This window comes from Bombus flavifrons, chromosome 8 (assembly GCF_040668555.2).
Source record: "Bombus flavifrons isolate JBK064 chromosome 8, iyBomFlav1_principal, whole genome shotgun sequence".
NCBI lineage: Eukaryota > Metazoa > Arthropoda > Insecta > Hymenoptera > Apidae > Bombus > Bombus flavifrons.
In genome coordinates this window covers 5,409,284-5,426,308 of record NC_138449.1, presented here as the reverse complement: position 1 = coordinate 5,426,308, position 17,025 = coordinate 5,409,284, and the positions used below count along the sequence as shown (strand labels likewise).

Below are 17,025 nucleotides of genomic sequence, written 5' to 3'. Positions count from 1 at the left end.
CGTTTTAAAGGGAACTACTGTTTTTAGGACTTAGTCGTAGTCGGCGGAGAAAATAACGGAGAAAATTTCGTTTAACTTCCTTGAGAAAACCTAGGAAGAATATTCACCGAACTGAGGATATTCAGCAAGTCACTTGAAATACGATACCTATTTTTATGGAGATTTCATGTAGGATGAAAGTCATTTTTTCAAAACCTCAACGGTATAAAAATAGAAACAATGATGCCTACTTAACATAAAACGTAAAACAAAGGCTGTTTCATTCACGATTAAACTTGGTTAAAAAAAGATGCCTCTTGACCCTTTTTTTTATCGATCTCCGCGTCGTTAAATATAGGGTGACATTCACCATGAGATTAACTTTATGCAACAACTGCGAGTCGTTTATTTAAAGTATTTGCCCGGTGGTGAGTCGACGAGAAAGAAGCCAGTGGTCGTCCCCATGCTCACTGCTTCACCACCAAGGCAAATGAATTAATTTTCTTGATTGTCTGGCTAAAATATACCGTGCGACGATGCAACCTCGATGCTGAGGAAGCTTATTCCTGGGTCACGCCACGTTAACTGACATCCAAATAATTAAACGGAAGCCGCAATGTAGATAGCCAGGACTAATCATGCCATGCAATGCATCATTGAACTGTAATGAGCAGTAACTTGAAGCGAATGTTCGGCAATGTGTATAAATATGAAATATTGACAGATGATTTCAAGAAAATTAAATTTTGATAATATGCATCGTTTTGATAATAAAATATATTGCTGTTACGTCTCTTAATAGATACTTGAGATCTATAATTTACTGGCCCTATAAAAAATTAGTAAATGATACTCCTAATTATTAATCCATCATTCATACGATTTTATCAAATTCAAATAATGTTACTAAAAATCGACTAAAGCGACGAATACTTATGAAAGGTAGTGTATATATTCGACATGAATTATTATGAAATCTTTCTCCACAATTCCATGACTTTTAGTCTACGTCCCACATTCAAATCGGTACTATACACATAACCAGAAGTACGTGCTAACTCGGATCTGAATCGCACGCAGTGAACGTGTTAATATTGTATTAATGCAAATAGAACTTCAACCTTTGGTATCGTACTTCTAAAGGTTTAAGGGTGGGAATACCTGCGTTTGGAATAGTAATAAGGAACTCGTAGCGTGTTAATTTCATATGCACATCCTGTATTTATATTCCCCGAGGATACTGAAAAAAGTCATAAAAAAAGAGAAAATGTAGTTTACGCTGGGAATATACATTTTCCTGATGTCGCGTAAAGCATGATAATAAGGAATTCTGTTCGAGTCAAGAATGTATTTCGCGTCAATTTCGCTCGGACGCTTCTTTATTCATATCCCCCGAAGGTACTAGAACATGCTATGAAAACGAAGAAAGTGGTTTACACTTTGAATGGTATAGAGATACTGCTGGTAATACACGCAGAGCTTAGTAACATACAACAGAGAAATTAAAAATTTATTTTGTCCACACACTCAATTTTTCGTTTTGAATTAATCTCACAGGAAGCACCGGAGAATGCTTTTTAGCACTGAAAGGCTATGAAAATAAGGCTATGAAAATCGTGCAAAAGAAATGCTCGTACTTTAGTATGCTAAACATAGGAATTGCAATTTACTCGCGAAATTACTTCGAAAATTACTTGTTCTTTCATCGATTCGCATTTACCTTGATCGACTCATTTAATCTTACTTTTTCCTACGTTTACTTCGATGGAGATAGAAAACGTGAACCGTTCATTAAGAAAAACTTCTTTCACTTTTGTTCGAAATCTTACCATTAATTACTAGGGACCATTAAGTATGACTTAAAGAACATGATTAAATCGTACTACTGAAAAACTCGTTAAGGAGACGAGCTTTATTTTTGTGCAAAAATCATCCTTGCGTGGGTCATTAGACGAAAGATCGAATCGTAGGGTTGTAAAAATGCGAATAAATAGCAAGACTTTCTCTATGCCATTAAATGTTCAAGGACCGGTTCTACGCGCAAATGGATAAAAAGGGCTCAGAATTTTAAGCGAAACGTCGAAGCACATTTAAATGGGATAACGGTGTGAAAATCGATCAAACGAAGTCACGAGGCTTGCTCATTCTACCCAAGCACTTTGCTCGATCTTTAGCTACACTGGAAACGTTTCTACGCTAAATGGCTTCGTCACGAAGATTTGTGTTGGACGATAGAACGTACTACGTTTATTATTCATTTAGAGGATCCTCCCATTTGCACGCCCACCACGTGCTTCGAGAGGTAAACCGAGCATCCAGTAACTTCCTCTGATCGAAGTGATTCAACGCGCTTCATTGAATTCAATACAAAATTCGGGACGCCGCAGTACGCTGTGAGCTTGACTTGACCGGTTACAATTTACTACGTGCTAATCTGTAGATTACACGATAAGATAACGATTGCTGTTGCGCTGTTAACTGAATTGCCTCTTAACCAGAAACTTTCGTTATTACAAAATTTAAAGTAAAGACAAATCAATTAGAATTCATTTTTAATACAATTTATGTCTTTAGCACAAATAGAACTACATGTAAAAAAAATATAAAGAAATTACGTTAAAGAGATTGGGAATCTCTGCAAAATTTACTTCTCCCCTTTGACAGATCATTTACCATTTACTGGTGATTCCTGGTACTGATTGAAAAGCCAAACGTTATAAAGGTTGGCTATTTGTGTTATTTCCATCTTAAAACCCTGTAACGTGCACATCGAGAAACATGTTTTATCACAGAAGTCAGAAAAGTATTTACGTAAAACGTAACAAATGTAACTTTCCATGTATTCATATTATACACCGATGCGCAGCTGAAATAAAATCTCTTTTGATGCAAAAACTTAATAAAAGGAACTACATTCGTATTAATGAATTCGATAGTTAATATCGTTGGAGCATATAGCTCGCTCATGACCGAGCCAGAGTTTAAAAGAGGATGGTTTTTGACAACTGTCTCATTGTTTATCAAGGCAATTTATGCACTCTCAATAACAAACTAGAAACAGCCAATATATCAAAACTTATCTACCCCTTTAAACAGAAACTTAACAAATCAATCTTCTCTGGAGAGCGGAGAACGCGAACGAAAGAAAAACATGATACATAGTAAACTATGTATAGCTGCCTGCAGCAGCAAAGGAAGTTCTATTCAACTTTCAACGAACGAAAATCCTTGTGCAATGTCGCTGATTATTTTCTTTGCCGAGATCCCCTAATTTTCATCCGTACAAACCTCCCGTGCTAGATTATTCGTAGCGACCATGTAACTTCCATGGCATAACGGGGGGGTGAGAAGTTTTAATAAAAGTTGGATATTCACGCGAGGTCGAAGGCTTTTTCCGGGTCAGAAAATCCCGTGGAACTCCGGTCCACGTGGCACGTGATCGAACGGGACACTCTTTTCCTTTCAATCCCGAGTCAACAGAGCGCAGGATTACAGAAAAAGTCAACACATTGAGAAAGAGTAAATAATATGAGATTGAACCAAGTGGTCGAACACGGCGCTCGAAAGGGTCGACGCGTTTAAATCGCGTCGCCAAAAATACATTTTTATTCGTGGCCGGCGCAGCGCGAAGATGGATCGAGCGCATTTTGTTATTCCATTGTGTTAGCCGGTCATCGTTGTGTCGACATTATCCTGTATCACGATACAACCTTTTCCGACCGATCGTATCGTGCAAACCGCTATAAAGCCGTTACGTAACCGCTATAAAATAAATTACTAACCGTTGTAGCAGTACGCACCTTTTCCCTGCTACGAATCCGTGATAACTCCTTAAAATAAATTCTGTTGACGAGTAATTTAACTCTAACCGTGCATCGACCAACGAGGAATTAATTAATCTCGGCCAACCTGCTCGAAAATGATTAAAGGGTTATCTGCTTCGAATGACTTTATTGCGCGGTAGTCGAGATAGCCAATTTTATCAAGAGTTCATTGAAGGATGATTAAAAACCACGGTCAATATTTTAATTTATATTCACCGTGTAATATCAATTTATATCCTTTTTCACTGTTAAACAGTTTATGTTATACACGACTATTTAAACGCGTAAAATTTTCATGATCTGTTTTGTACATAACTACAAAGGCATATCGGTTTCGTATTTTCTTTTGCGATAACAGCTCTAGATGTGCAGCTTTAATGATTTTGAAATACACAGCTGGGAACGATGAAATATTTGCAAGAGTCAGATGAACGAAAAATAGGACGTTGCAAAATTGAAATCCGCTAAGGCAACCGGCGACAAGCAAAATTGCAATCTTGCTGGAAGATTTGATGTTCTAAATACCATTACACCGAAACGAAATTTATCGCGTCCTCTGTGAAATAGACGAGTTCTAAAATTCTACAGTATGTAGCTTCTGTTACAAATTTCATGACTGACGAACACACTGCAGCGAGTAATTTCATTAATGTACTGTGATAAAAAGATGGAGATGAAGAGGAAGAAACAAAAGAGGAAAAACTCTCGCGTTAGCCCTACAGGTAACAAATGGACGGAACTTGAAAGTATTTTCAGTGATAAATTAAGTTCCAGAAGGTCACTAAGCAAACTTAAAAGCCTCGAATATTTTTCTCTCGAATTTTCACGACTTGAATGTCGAGTAATAAAGAAAACGTCTTGCGCGTCGTTAAAAGAAATGAAAATGTGTAGAACGATCTCCTCGCCGATGGAAAACAAAAACCACGACAGAATTCATTGCAGAAATTAATGAAAACCCTGGTCAATATTACTAGGTGTAATGCCGTGACAAAGTTGTTAACTACACGAATCTAAACAAGGAAAAACGAAGTGGATATAGAAACGAAGTGTCCGCGCCGCGATAAAACAAACGATTTCTTCCGTGCAATTGGGTCGACCAGAAAGAAAGATAAACTAAAAGGGGAAACAACAAAGAAATAGCGAAAGAAAGCGAGTCAAAGATAAAAGGTACACTCTAATTGATCACGTGATATTAACGAAATTAAGCAACCTTTTCTTACATAGCTGTGGCAAAAAACTCCGTGGTAGATTCACACGGTCCTCTTTTTCCCTTCTACCTCAAACATCATCACTGTACATCATCCCTCGCGATTCACCCTCTTTTTTATCGTCTATCCATTCCTGATCAGACATATATACAGGGACAAGGACTCGCAGGCTTTCATGTACTAGCCAACGAGGACGCCTGCGCGCTACTTTTATTGATCAAACTGAACGAACATTCAGTCTGATTCGAACCATCGAACCAGACGGATCCAGCAAACCGAAACACAATTACCTCTGCAACAATACGCGTCAACCACTGTACGCCGTTCTTTTCTGTAGATTCGTACACGCTTCGTTCCCTACGACCTTCGTTTCCCAACGAACACCTTTGTCCTGTTTTTACGTGTCAAACGACGTTAATACCTGAGACGATTTCTCTTTGACCAAAAAAGATAAATAAATAAAGCTACCAGCCTCCCACGAGAAAACGCAGTGTCTCTCGTAATTTTTTAGTTGCGCCCGTTAACGAAGCATCGGCATGGAGTATAATTATTGTGAAAGTAATTTACCATCGGCCACTCACACTGATCAATATTCAATTTCTCTGCGATATTATTCACGAATACTGAACTTGTGGAGCAAATAAAGCATTAACAAGGAAAAGAGAGAATGATTCTTCATTAATTCGTTTTCGGCTGTAATACATCAAAGATGACTGTCATGACGCTTAACTTGTTGAATCATAGCCCTGTTTTTAAGATAAAGATATTCATTTAATAGGAATTCGTAGGATTTCAAAGATTTTATTATTTACTTATATTAAAAAGTATTCGATTGATTTTTTATTAAAAAGTAAATTCTGATGGAAATTCACCCATTTCTCTTAACTGAATATTAAACGTAAAGGGAGACGTGATGAGTTTTTTAAGTTGACAAAAGCACAGATCTTTTTAATTAAATAAAGCAAAAACATGATAAATATGCCCTGTTTAAAAGTATGGGCACATTTGTTTGATTATAACGAATGAAGAAAAGTTATGTTTTACTAAATTTTATACATTTTATATTTGTGTATTAGATAGATAACCATTAAATATTTTACATGAAGGCATAAAATATTATGTAACTATAATTTTCTTTCATCTACATATTCGTCTATGTATATCAAATATTTTATCTATACGTCCACTTCTATCATACATCGTGCTTTTATCATTGTATTGTATTACGTTTACAATCTTTGGACATCCCGCATATTAATTTATTTATAGTACCAAGTGTAATATTTGTCCATTGCCTTCTTAGAATTTTCCATAAATTTTTGTGAATTTGCAACAAATGTATTTTAAACTTGGCAATTTAGTCGATCCCAAAGCTATTTTGCAGGATTTAAATAATAATTTCATTATTTCGATAAAAAGAACTCTTTCGTAACTGTAATATGTAATTCCCACAGACTTTGCAGTGTGCTTTAATATTCGTAATTTCCTATCCAGAGCGAAATGTGATCGAGAATGTAAATGATGTACCTTTGTACGAGAATGTACACATATCCCGAATCCACTTATGAATGATCAAAACTACATACATGTGAGCAACACGTGTTGCAAGATAATAATTAACGCTGTTGAATTGATTATCCGATTCAAATACGTTGGCGTTATTTTACGCACGTACGCTAACTTGAAGGACGATGGTCATCGATATGATTATACGCAACCACGTCTATTTGGTGTTCAGCTGTATCGACGATATGGAAATTCTCACTTGTGTAATCGTCGTTGGAACCGCAGCGAGTAACCACGCCGTTATAATTATCGGATTCGATCGATGCACAGCTGGAGAAACAGCGTAGGATGGCATTGGAGATGCCAGGAGGATAATATAGAGTTGACCAAGGAAATTCGAGGTAATGAATCGGAGGATACCCGCAGAAATGGAATTTCAAATATTTCACTTCCAGCTGAAGTCGAGTATTCAACGATTTGTGTAGATGCGAAGGTAGGTCTTTCAGTGTGTGCCCCAGATGCAAATCCCTGATAAAATATTGCTTAATTGACAGTTAGCAAAAAATTAATCGACCACACAATCAATGCATCAGTAAATACAGATTATATAACATTTTCAGGACTTTTGATGATCATATCGTTCAAGCTCCTGTAGGAAACTTCAGTCCCCTTCTATAACGATTTACTTATTTTCTATGTTATTTGTATAATGTACGGTAATGCTACTTTTCGCGAAATTGGTAATTTGGGCTATATGCTGTATCGATATAAAATCTTGTTTATTATAGGCATCGAAGATATTGCACCTATAAATTTTATGGATCCGTGGTCGCCGGGGATTGCATGCCTGCTCCTATGTATACAATTCCCTGTGAATACGTCGAATATACATAACTTAAATATTTGCCTTTCTTTATGACAAACTAGTCTGTATAAATTTTAGCGAATCACGATATAAAATCAATTCCTTTATCCATTTTTTATTTAATTTGTATCAATTCAATTTCACAAAGTGGATCTTCCATACAATTTACTTATCCGCTGGCAACATTCATTATTTCACTCATCAAGCGGCTTTATTCGATTACGAATAAACAGAAAACCGAGCGAAAAGAAACAAAAGAATGAACTGGAAAACAATTTATCGAATCATCCGTAAAGAACAACGCGAACCTTATTAACCAGTTTAACACACGTGCCAGATTGAATTGCTTTTGTTTAACGCAACTGGTTGCAATCTCGAGTTGCAACGAGCTCGATTGTAAAACGGAAATATTCCAGAGTCGATTCGAGCAAATACAATACGACGCTAATGACCGTTGTAAAGGATCCTGGCTTCCGTGTCATTTATGTCGATGATATTTATTCCTGTACCACCGGTACAAGACTCATGAATGGAAACTAAGCAACAGATTGCTTTTCCCGTAGTTCGGAGCAACGGTTTCAGAAAGTCTATCCGTGGCTGCCGCGTTTCATTCAGACGTGCCAATCGAGTTTACATCCGACACCTTCAGGTGATGTTCGTTAACGTGCAATCTGCTCTTTCACAACGAGCTCGTCCTCGCCACGAGAAGTATTTCACCTTCGCAACACCTTGAAGAACGTTAGAATACGTGTCACCATTAACACTGTAGTGTCCGTTCTTACCAAGACAAACTATCACCCCAGGGTATCTCTTCGTGGCAAAACTACCGATTGATGGAAAATGTATCGATTCCAGAAAAGCTCAAACTGGCTTGTCCGTTTAACGCTCATATTGTCGACATACAAATTTTTTTTTATGATATTTCATCATTGATTTCATCTTAATTTCGATAAATTGAAACCAGGCACTTGAAGCTTACGTAACGATTCACGAAAATATTCGCTAGATACGTTGCGTTCAATTGAGAGATAATTTACAATATGTGATCTCATATGTGCAACTATGGCATGGAATTACGAATATTCAATTTAGTAACGAAAATCATATTTAAAAATTTGTATATAAAATTATATTTATATTCAAAAATATTAAATATTGTGATAAAGAGTTACGAAAGTTATTAAGCAGAGACAGAATGATTTATCAAAGCAAAGTTTAGATATTAGCAATTTAATGTACAGGCTAATAACGAAAGATTAGGATAATAGAGGAATCAGATAACATGGAGAAAGTTCTGAGATACACTCGAAACCCGGAGGCACTCTCACGATTCAAGAATTTGCAATTATAATAGAAGCTTTTAAATGGAGACTGCGTCCTTTTAGAAATTAATTTTACCTTTCCTTGCATTGAAATTATCTTCGTTAGAGATAGTAGAAACTGAATAGTATCAGCTTTATCGTTATTTAGTTAGATTATTTCATTATAATGTTTCTGAAAAGATACTGATCATTTAACGCTTACGTAATTACACAATTCAGTAGTGTGTGTTACTACTGAAATTGAAACGCGACTCTTTTCTTAATTCTTGTTAATACAATACATGACAAAAACGATGTTCGATATTGTTCTAATCGAGAGTTCGATTAATCGTAGCCAGGATAACATTTTACTAGATCGAAAAACGATTAATTATATATTTTAATGGATTTGGACACGAATCTGCGCACGATCTGCATATCTGCATACGATTGTTATCAAATGATAGATGATCTCAATTTCATTAAAGAAGATATACACAATGACGCACAAAACTCACTGAACACTTCTAGCAATCTCTCATAAATTAATGAAATTTCAAAAAGCTGTATAATACGCATAAAAGCTTTCTACGATGTTTAAGTACTTTAGTGAATTATTGTATAGATTTATTCAATTCAATTTTATCACATTTATTTAATTTGTTATATTAATAAATCATATATTGCTCACATTTTAACTTGAATTTCATATTATCATTATTCTATCATTATCCTAATCAAAAAATCATTGAAATAAAAATAAATTCCAGTAAATCACCGACAGTCCCTATTCTTCATTCCTACCCCATAATTCCCTACCAAATTGCTTCATGGTATACATATATGGCAGTAGTACAGACACCCCAGTGTTATCATCATCCACCTTATTCCACAACCCGGCTTACATTAAATCCTCGAGAAACAAAAAAGGAAAACAAATGAAAGGAAGGGAGAGAAATCCCTAGGAAAAGTAATTCCACTCGGTCATCGTATTGTTCTTTTATTTTTTCTCTCTCGATTTATGTATATACATGTACAATGATTCAGTATCGTCACAGCGTAGCATTCGTCTTACATGCTACCTAACACCTTTAAAAGGTCACATCTATGTTCGACGAACAAACGCGCAGTGAAAGTGAATTCTCGCGTAGGCGAACACATAGGCAAAAGTAAGGAAAAAGCACGAATATTTAACCTTCTACGCTGTTAAATCTGAAAACCACGTATAAAGTTCTTTAATACATCGCACGTGAACACGTCGATAAGATGGAACGAGAAGATCAATGAAGGACTTGATGGAAATGTATAAGGGCATTTTTCAATTTTGGAACCTTTAACCTTCCCAATATTCCCCCGAGACCGCCGTTTTTATTTGATAAGCCATAAATCTACGCGTTCCATATATAATAAGATGTAGTGATTGAAGATTCTCGACTCGAAATACCTCGCGAGAAAAAAGTTTGACCGGTGGATCCCTCTGAAAGAAAATTCACGCGAATGATGTGATTTAGTTCACCACAGTGGAAGGATTCGAGGGATTTTGGCCACGTGCCCGTCGACAGCTTTCGCGTTTTAACGCGTTTGTTCGTCAAAGATGCACGCAACTCTCGTTTTCTATTTGCTGAATTCATTTCGATCAGAAAGGAAAGAGACCCTCGAACGAGACACTCGAGTAAACACGCGCCAGAAATCGTGCCTACCGCGGAGACTATTAAATCAATTATTCGTTCGATCGGTTTCTAAATTTGCTCGTCCGAGGCTCATTTCCTTTCACGGCGAACGGAATCGCGGTGCGCCGCTTCTAATCTACGAATTAGGGCCCTCCTATCTCGTGGACTTTTTGATCGTTTCGAAGATCATGCTACGATATCCTCGATCGTCCATTCCTCGATCACAACGACTTCTATCTCTAGAATTGAAGCGGTTCGAACGAGATATCCAAAGTAACCGATACCGACGAGATACTCTAAGAACCAAAGATTTCAAACCTATCTCGACACGAAACGCCAGGTACATCAGAATTGGGAATGTGGCCTATTGGATTTGCGTGATTCGTGGAATTCTCTGCGTAGTATCTGACCACTGACCTATTTCGAGTTCAACTTCGTACTTTTTTAGATTCTACGTATCGATCATACATTCCTTTAAATGTAGGTGATTCTTCTACAGATTTCTAATAGGAACAGAATATTAAGATAGACAATTAACCCTTTCACACTCGATGTCGCGTACAAACAACATTGCATTATAAAATTTTATCGTAGGATAAATGTGTTCATTTTTAGTGAAAAACGGTCCTACTTTTAGTACACTATCTTTCTTAGAAAAAGATCAGAAATATATGTTTCTATTATCAATAATTGACAAACAGAAACATTTCTCTACGATCCAAAATCGGTTCTGAAAGAGTTAATTTATTGCAATGTATAGTTGTACAATAAAGTATCCCAAAAAAGTATCGCTAAGATATCTCTAATTAAACTACTATGCCTATTATCACTAATTCTAATAATAAATCGGATTGAAAGTCGACAATGATATGTCAAATTTTGAACATAGTTTCTACTCGATCCAACGCCACATTCGATTTCTTCGATGCACCTGAATGTATATTATCTAACGCGCGAACGTTCCTCGTCGAGTGAAATTAAAATACAAAAGGCGATCCTAGGAAGACGAACCCCATGATATCTAAAACCACGTTAGATGCATGCGTACCATTTCATCGATCACCATAGACATCCACGATGGCTTTACGGCGTGCAACTGACATTTTACATTCGTGCAGAGTGACGTGGCAAGCTTCATATTTTCACTTTCGCGATATAGCGAAGCTTGCTTTACATTTTACATCATCAGTTGTTTGTCAAATTCTAGCAATTCTCAACTCGATCATCCATGGCTTTGTGTCCTTTGACATGTCGACCATGTTATCAATGAACCGTGCAATCGTCAGAGCACAAAATATCGACTTTGCTCTTGCCGAATTTCAATGTTCCGGATGAAATGCTCGCGTCTGGAACCAACCGGCTCGCGTCCCTGTTTTATGCATGCAACCGGACTTGCGGTATCAAGAACATCGAACAAAGTCGACGAAAGACGAGAAAAAAGAATGTCTTTACAAATCGAACGATTGAAGGTGCTATAAATACGTCGCGGAAATAGAAATCCGTTGAAATAAATACTTTCATTTCGATGGAGTAATTCATTATAAATAGATGTTTATACAAATTCTTAAAACGATTTATGAAAGCGAGTAAAGAAAAAGAACAGAAAACAAATTTGTCTCATCCTCTAAATATTGTAACATATATCTTACTTCGAACTTTTTGTATGTTTTTAAATTTAAATCCACAGTCTAAGGAGAAATCATGAAGAAAGAAATGCAATTCAAATAGAGATTTGTCTTATCTTTTAAATATTGCAACCAGTATTTTGATTTGGATATTTTTATATACTTCAATTCATAAGTGCACAAATTCACAGTCTAATGATAAATTAGGAATAAATTAGACAAATGGGACTTAAATAGAGATTCTACTATGGATGTTTTTGGATGCTTAAATTCATAAATGCATAAATCTGCAGTCTAATCATAAATTGAGAACATTAAATTAAAGAAATGGGACTTAAATAGAGATTTGTTTCATCCTTTAAATATTACAACGAGCATTTTACTTTGGATATTTTTGCACAATTAAATACATAAATGCGTAATTCCACAACCTAATGATAAATTAAAAATCAAAGAAAAAAGATAGAACTTCAACCAATATTTCTTTCATCATTTAAATGTTTAGGTAACAAATATCTCGCATATTTTTGATACTTTTGCATATTAATGCATTCTGTACATTTTTGCACGTTCAAATTTCCCATAAATGTACAGAAACATCTACAGTTTAATAATAATTTGAAACGCGATTCTCATCGATTTCTATATCCTTTCCTTTTATACTGACGATGTTTAACTTGACAGCGAGATATTCAAATTCGCAATATCACACTGCACCGTTACGTTCTACGTTATGCACTGCTATTTTGCAAATCTATTCGCGTCGTATGTGCGAATGTCCACCGATATTCGCATCCGTGGTCGCAATCAGTAGATTTCAAGCAAACGCGATACGATGTCGTAAATAATTCTATTCCGAATCTAATAAAAACTAGTGTGCCGGCAGAAAGGAATCTTCGTTCGCGTGAGTTGAAGATAAGATTGTCTCGCTAAGGGAAAAACGGTCGCGCGGAAACCATATCAATTCGACTTGGACGCGTTCAGTTTGAAATAGAAAATAGCGAAATACGTGAAATAGTCGAATCGAAAGAATTCTTACGGATCCACGCAGAATCTGAATATTTGAATTTTTTCGGGCAGAACCATTATGTTTAAAATTGATCACTGAGAAGCTGGAAGAATTTCAAGAAACAACTCTCTTTTTCGATGAATCTATTTAGTCTTTCTAATCCTGCTACTGTTGTCACATTTGTATGTCCCATATTCATTCATATTCCAAGGAAGAAACGATTTTTAATCTGTTTAAAGACAAACTTAGAAACAGAAAAAAGATAATTATATCTTAATTTTGTCAAAACGATAGTGTAATGTTAAATATGTAGTCATTGGGTATTCGTGAAAGAATTTCATATATAATAATGTTTATTACATCTTTTAAGCTATGTACTCCAAGAAAATCTTTAGTATAAAATTGAAACAAGAAATCACGTACATCAATAACGATTCTTTTATAGCTTTTTCAAACTTAAGAGACGTTTTAGCCAGAGAGAAACACGATTGGGTCAAAAATGATGTAAAGAATATAACAGGATTAAATCGTGTTTTGTTTAATAGAGATAGGTATCTTTCAAAGTATTAACAAAATATCGTCAGCTTTTAAATAAAGCTCATTTCCACAAAGGAGCAAGGAAAACTTATCTAAAAATCCAAGTCTCCTTTGTCCGCCGCGTTGCATTGTCGTCGACGGCAATTGCGTTTCGTTCGTTTTCCCGCCGGTAAATACGCAAAAGCCGGTTCGTTCCGTTCGAAAACTTTATCGTCCCCAAGTGTACGCGCTGCGAATTAATCGAATAATTTAAAATATCGAGCAACTCCCAATCAAGACGAGAAGTAATCGAAAAAATTTCTGCACGGTCAGAAAATATCTACGTATCTTACTGCATTAAGTAAAATTACAACTATTTCCACCTAACGTGTCGTAAGAAATACGCCGAGCATACTACACGCAACACGACCAACGTCGAAAGCGAGTGTACTCCTGTGTTACTTGCTCTGCACAATTTCATGCACGCGAAAACGAAGACCAGTCGCATATAATCTTTAATTAGAGTCTAACAAAGAATCATTTATGAGAGGTGTTCGATATACACGCTATTCAAATCGCTCGACATGTGTTTAACAACGTGGTTGCCTTGTACGTAAGTACACACAATTTACGTTACACGATACGTACACACGAGGCCCGATCCAGTGCAACACAAGCAAACTCCAATATCAAGTTCAACCTCGAACAGTTGACCAGCATTGTTTGAAGCTAAATTTTGAATCCATCCTTCCCCGTTTCCTTTCATCTCGTCAAGATGATAATAGTACGAATTAATAGAGATGATTTCGTTATCATATCATTTAGAAGAGAATTGTTGGGTGTTACACCCTGTTAATCCTTGAATCCTAGATTCTTCGACAGCTTCGATAACCGTTTTAGAATAATTTCAATGTCGGGTTATTGATCGGTTTACGCTACTTGGTCTCATTAAATATTTCCTTTGGAGATCCTTCTCTTGGTGTGCGTTGATGAAAAGATTGGGAGAAACACGTTGATGTCGTTGCACCTCGTTATGTTCTTCGAAACGTTCCGACGGTTCTTCTCGGGTGATATAGAAAAGCGGAGAATATTTTCAACGAGTCTCTGATTATCAATACCAAACTTTGAATTATATTTTTCGAGGTAAAACTTTTTCGATTCAAACTAGAATAATATAGTATTCAACGAGTAAACGGTTAAGTGCGAAGAATGAACTGCAGATACGTGGCAAATACATTTGAATCTTGAAAAAGAAACGGAAAAAAGGATGAAGGGACTTCGCCTAAACTTTCTCCAGATCTGACGATCAAATATTGATTTTCCTCATCGTCCAACATCGTTCGTATCTCTCGTTATAACGAAAGCTTTTTGTTTCGTAGGTTAATAAAATTTTCAAATTCTTCCTCAACAAGTAAAATGCTGAAACAAACTTCTAAAAACTTGATGATCCAATGTTACTCTCTACCCCTCTCTCTCTCTCTCTCTCTCTTTCTCTCTTTCCGTCATCTTTCAAGTCTCGTTGGTCTTTGTACTATCAGCAATTACCGCAGAATTAAGCAAAGTGAATTCGGCTTTGTTTCACTTCCGAGGTACTTCGACCGACGTTCAACACCACGGTAAAGAACACGTGTTAGAAACAAGTCTGGTAATTTCGACAAAGATCTCCACACCATTTGCAGGCGAATTTCACCCAAACATTGACAACGTTACGGCATCTCTTTCATCAATATTCTTTCCAAATTTGTTCGTGGAAGAAACGAGTGAAGAATATTTGAAAGAGGAATTCGTGACATTATCGTTCTAATATAGATCGATGAATTTGAATAGTACATGCACGACGGTCGTATAACGACGAAAAAATTCATCTACTCTTTACCCTACCGGTTGTTATCTCAGTTTGAAAAGGAAAGTCTTCAAGAAGCCGACTGCTCTGTGCTTTTGTCGACGAAAAAATATTGGAGAATTCCACTTCGATGCTGGAACTGGATCTTCGTCGATCGCGTCACACCGATTATTCCCAACAGCACGCTCGTTTAGCTAATTCTGACCAAGGAAGAACAAAGTATGCTATTTACTCGCGGATGAAGACAAACTCGTTGTAATGATTCCAACGATTTTCCTCGGAATCCACTCCAGGCTTGAGCTGTTCCGAATTGCTGCCAGCTGTACCGGAACCGCAGCTACCGGCCAACTTAAAACCTTGCTCTTGAAGCATATCGAAAGCTTGCTCAATGGAGCTGTGCTTCAGGAAGAACCTGGAGGTGTAACGATCCGTGGTACCGTGATCCGGATCACGGCTCTCGTTTAAAGTTTCTCCAAATACATCCCTGCAAAGAGTCACGCGGCCGCATACAAGGATCCTCGACAACTTCCGAAACTTCACATCCGCCAGACCTTCGCGACCGAACGCGAAACTTCCGCGATAACCGACGGTTATGTATCCGGATGCTTTCTTCCCGGAAGAGGTCAGAGAACCGGAAGACCTACCGTTCTCCAGAATGGCACGTTCCAAGCCGGGCAGACCGTAAAAATTCGCTTCCTGTTTCAATCTTTCCTTCTCTCGAAACCCTTCTGGCAGGACTAATGCCTGATTGCGCAGGAAATCGAGGACATAACGGAACAGGACCCCATCGCGATCCAGGAAATACTTTCCCTTGGCATCTTTTTCTATCAGCGTTTTTCCCGAAAACAGAGTAGCCAGATAAGAATCGCTCTCTCGAGTGAGGGTGGTGAGAGCGGTGGTGTAAAATACACCACCCACGTTCAACTCCACCACGCTTGGCACGGCTTCCTGTTGCTGATCCGTTTGCTGTTGATCCCCCATGCTTCTGGACGCTTCTGTGATAGACTCGCCTCGCGTACAGTCACACGGTGCGACTCGAGTCAGCAGCGAGCGTATGCGTGAGAGCAACGAAGTGCAACGGGTGGTGGGATGTATAACGAAATGGCAATGACCAATAGGAAAAAAAAACGATGTATATGCACACGGAATCTCTGTGTTTATTCTCGATTGTGCAACGATACTGACTGCAACCCGTAAAACAAACACTTCTCGAGAGAGACCACACTGCACACAGCACCGTGAGAGATAGCGTGAACAGCAAGAACGGGCCGATATATCGGGTCAGTGACCGAGGACAGCTAAGGGTTGTGACGAGGTGGGCACACTCCAAGATAGATCTGACTCCGAAAGCGTGCTCCCCCGAAGCTGAGAACGAGAAAGACTGACGATGAGAGACTGCGCCTACGGTCGGTGGAGGAAAGTCAAGCTTAACTCGGCTCCGTCGCTGCGCTTCCTCTCCTAGGCACTTGGCGCGCGCGGCAGGACGCACCACTCGTATGTGTTGCGAAGCTTGATACGCTGGCGCAGAAGGTGCACCTACAACGCGCGCCGATCCTCGAACAGTGAAACGCGCGCACCACCCCCTTGTCATTCGATCACCGCACGCGGACCATCCACCGCGTGTTATCCTCCTAATGAAATCCTCTTTTTCCACTCGTGTCTCGATACCTGATTACGTT

At 37.7% G+C, this 17,025-nt stretch overlaps 1 protein-coding gene across 1 annotated transcript; it reads right to left on the bottom strand.

Moving 5' to 3' along the window:
- Positions 1 to 9,667: 9,667 nt before the first annotated feature.
- On the bottom strand, positions 9,668 to 16,896 carry Ktl (BTB/POZ domain-containing protein Ktl). The gene has a single exon (XM_069119399.1). It carries the CDS (start codon positions 16,325 to 16,327, stop codon positions 15,575 to 15,577), a length of 753 nt encoding a protein of 250 aa, XP_068975500.1. The 5' UTR covers positions 16,328 to 16,896; the 3' UTR covers positions 9,668 to 15,574.
- Between the last annotated feature and the right edge of the window lie 129 nt (positions 16,897 to 17,025).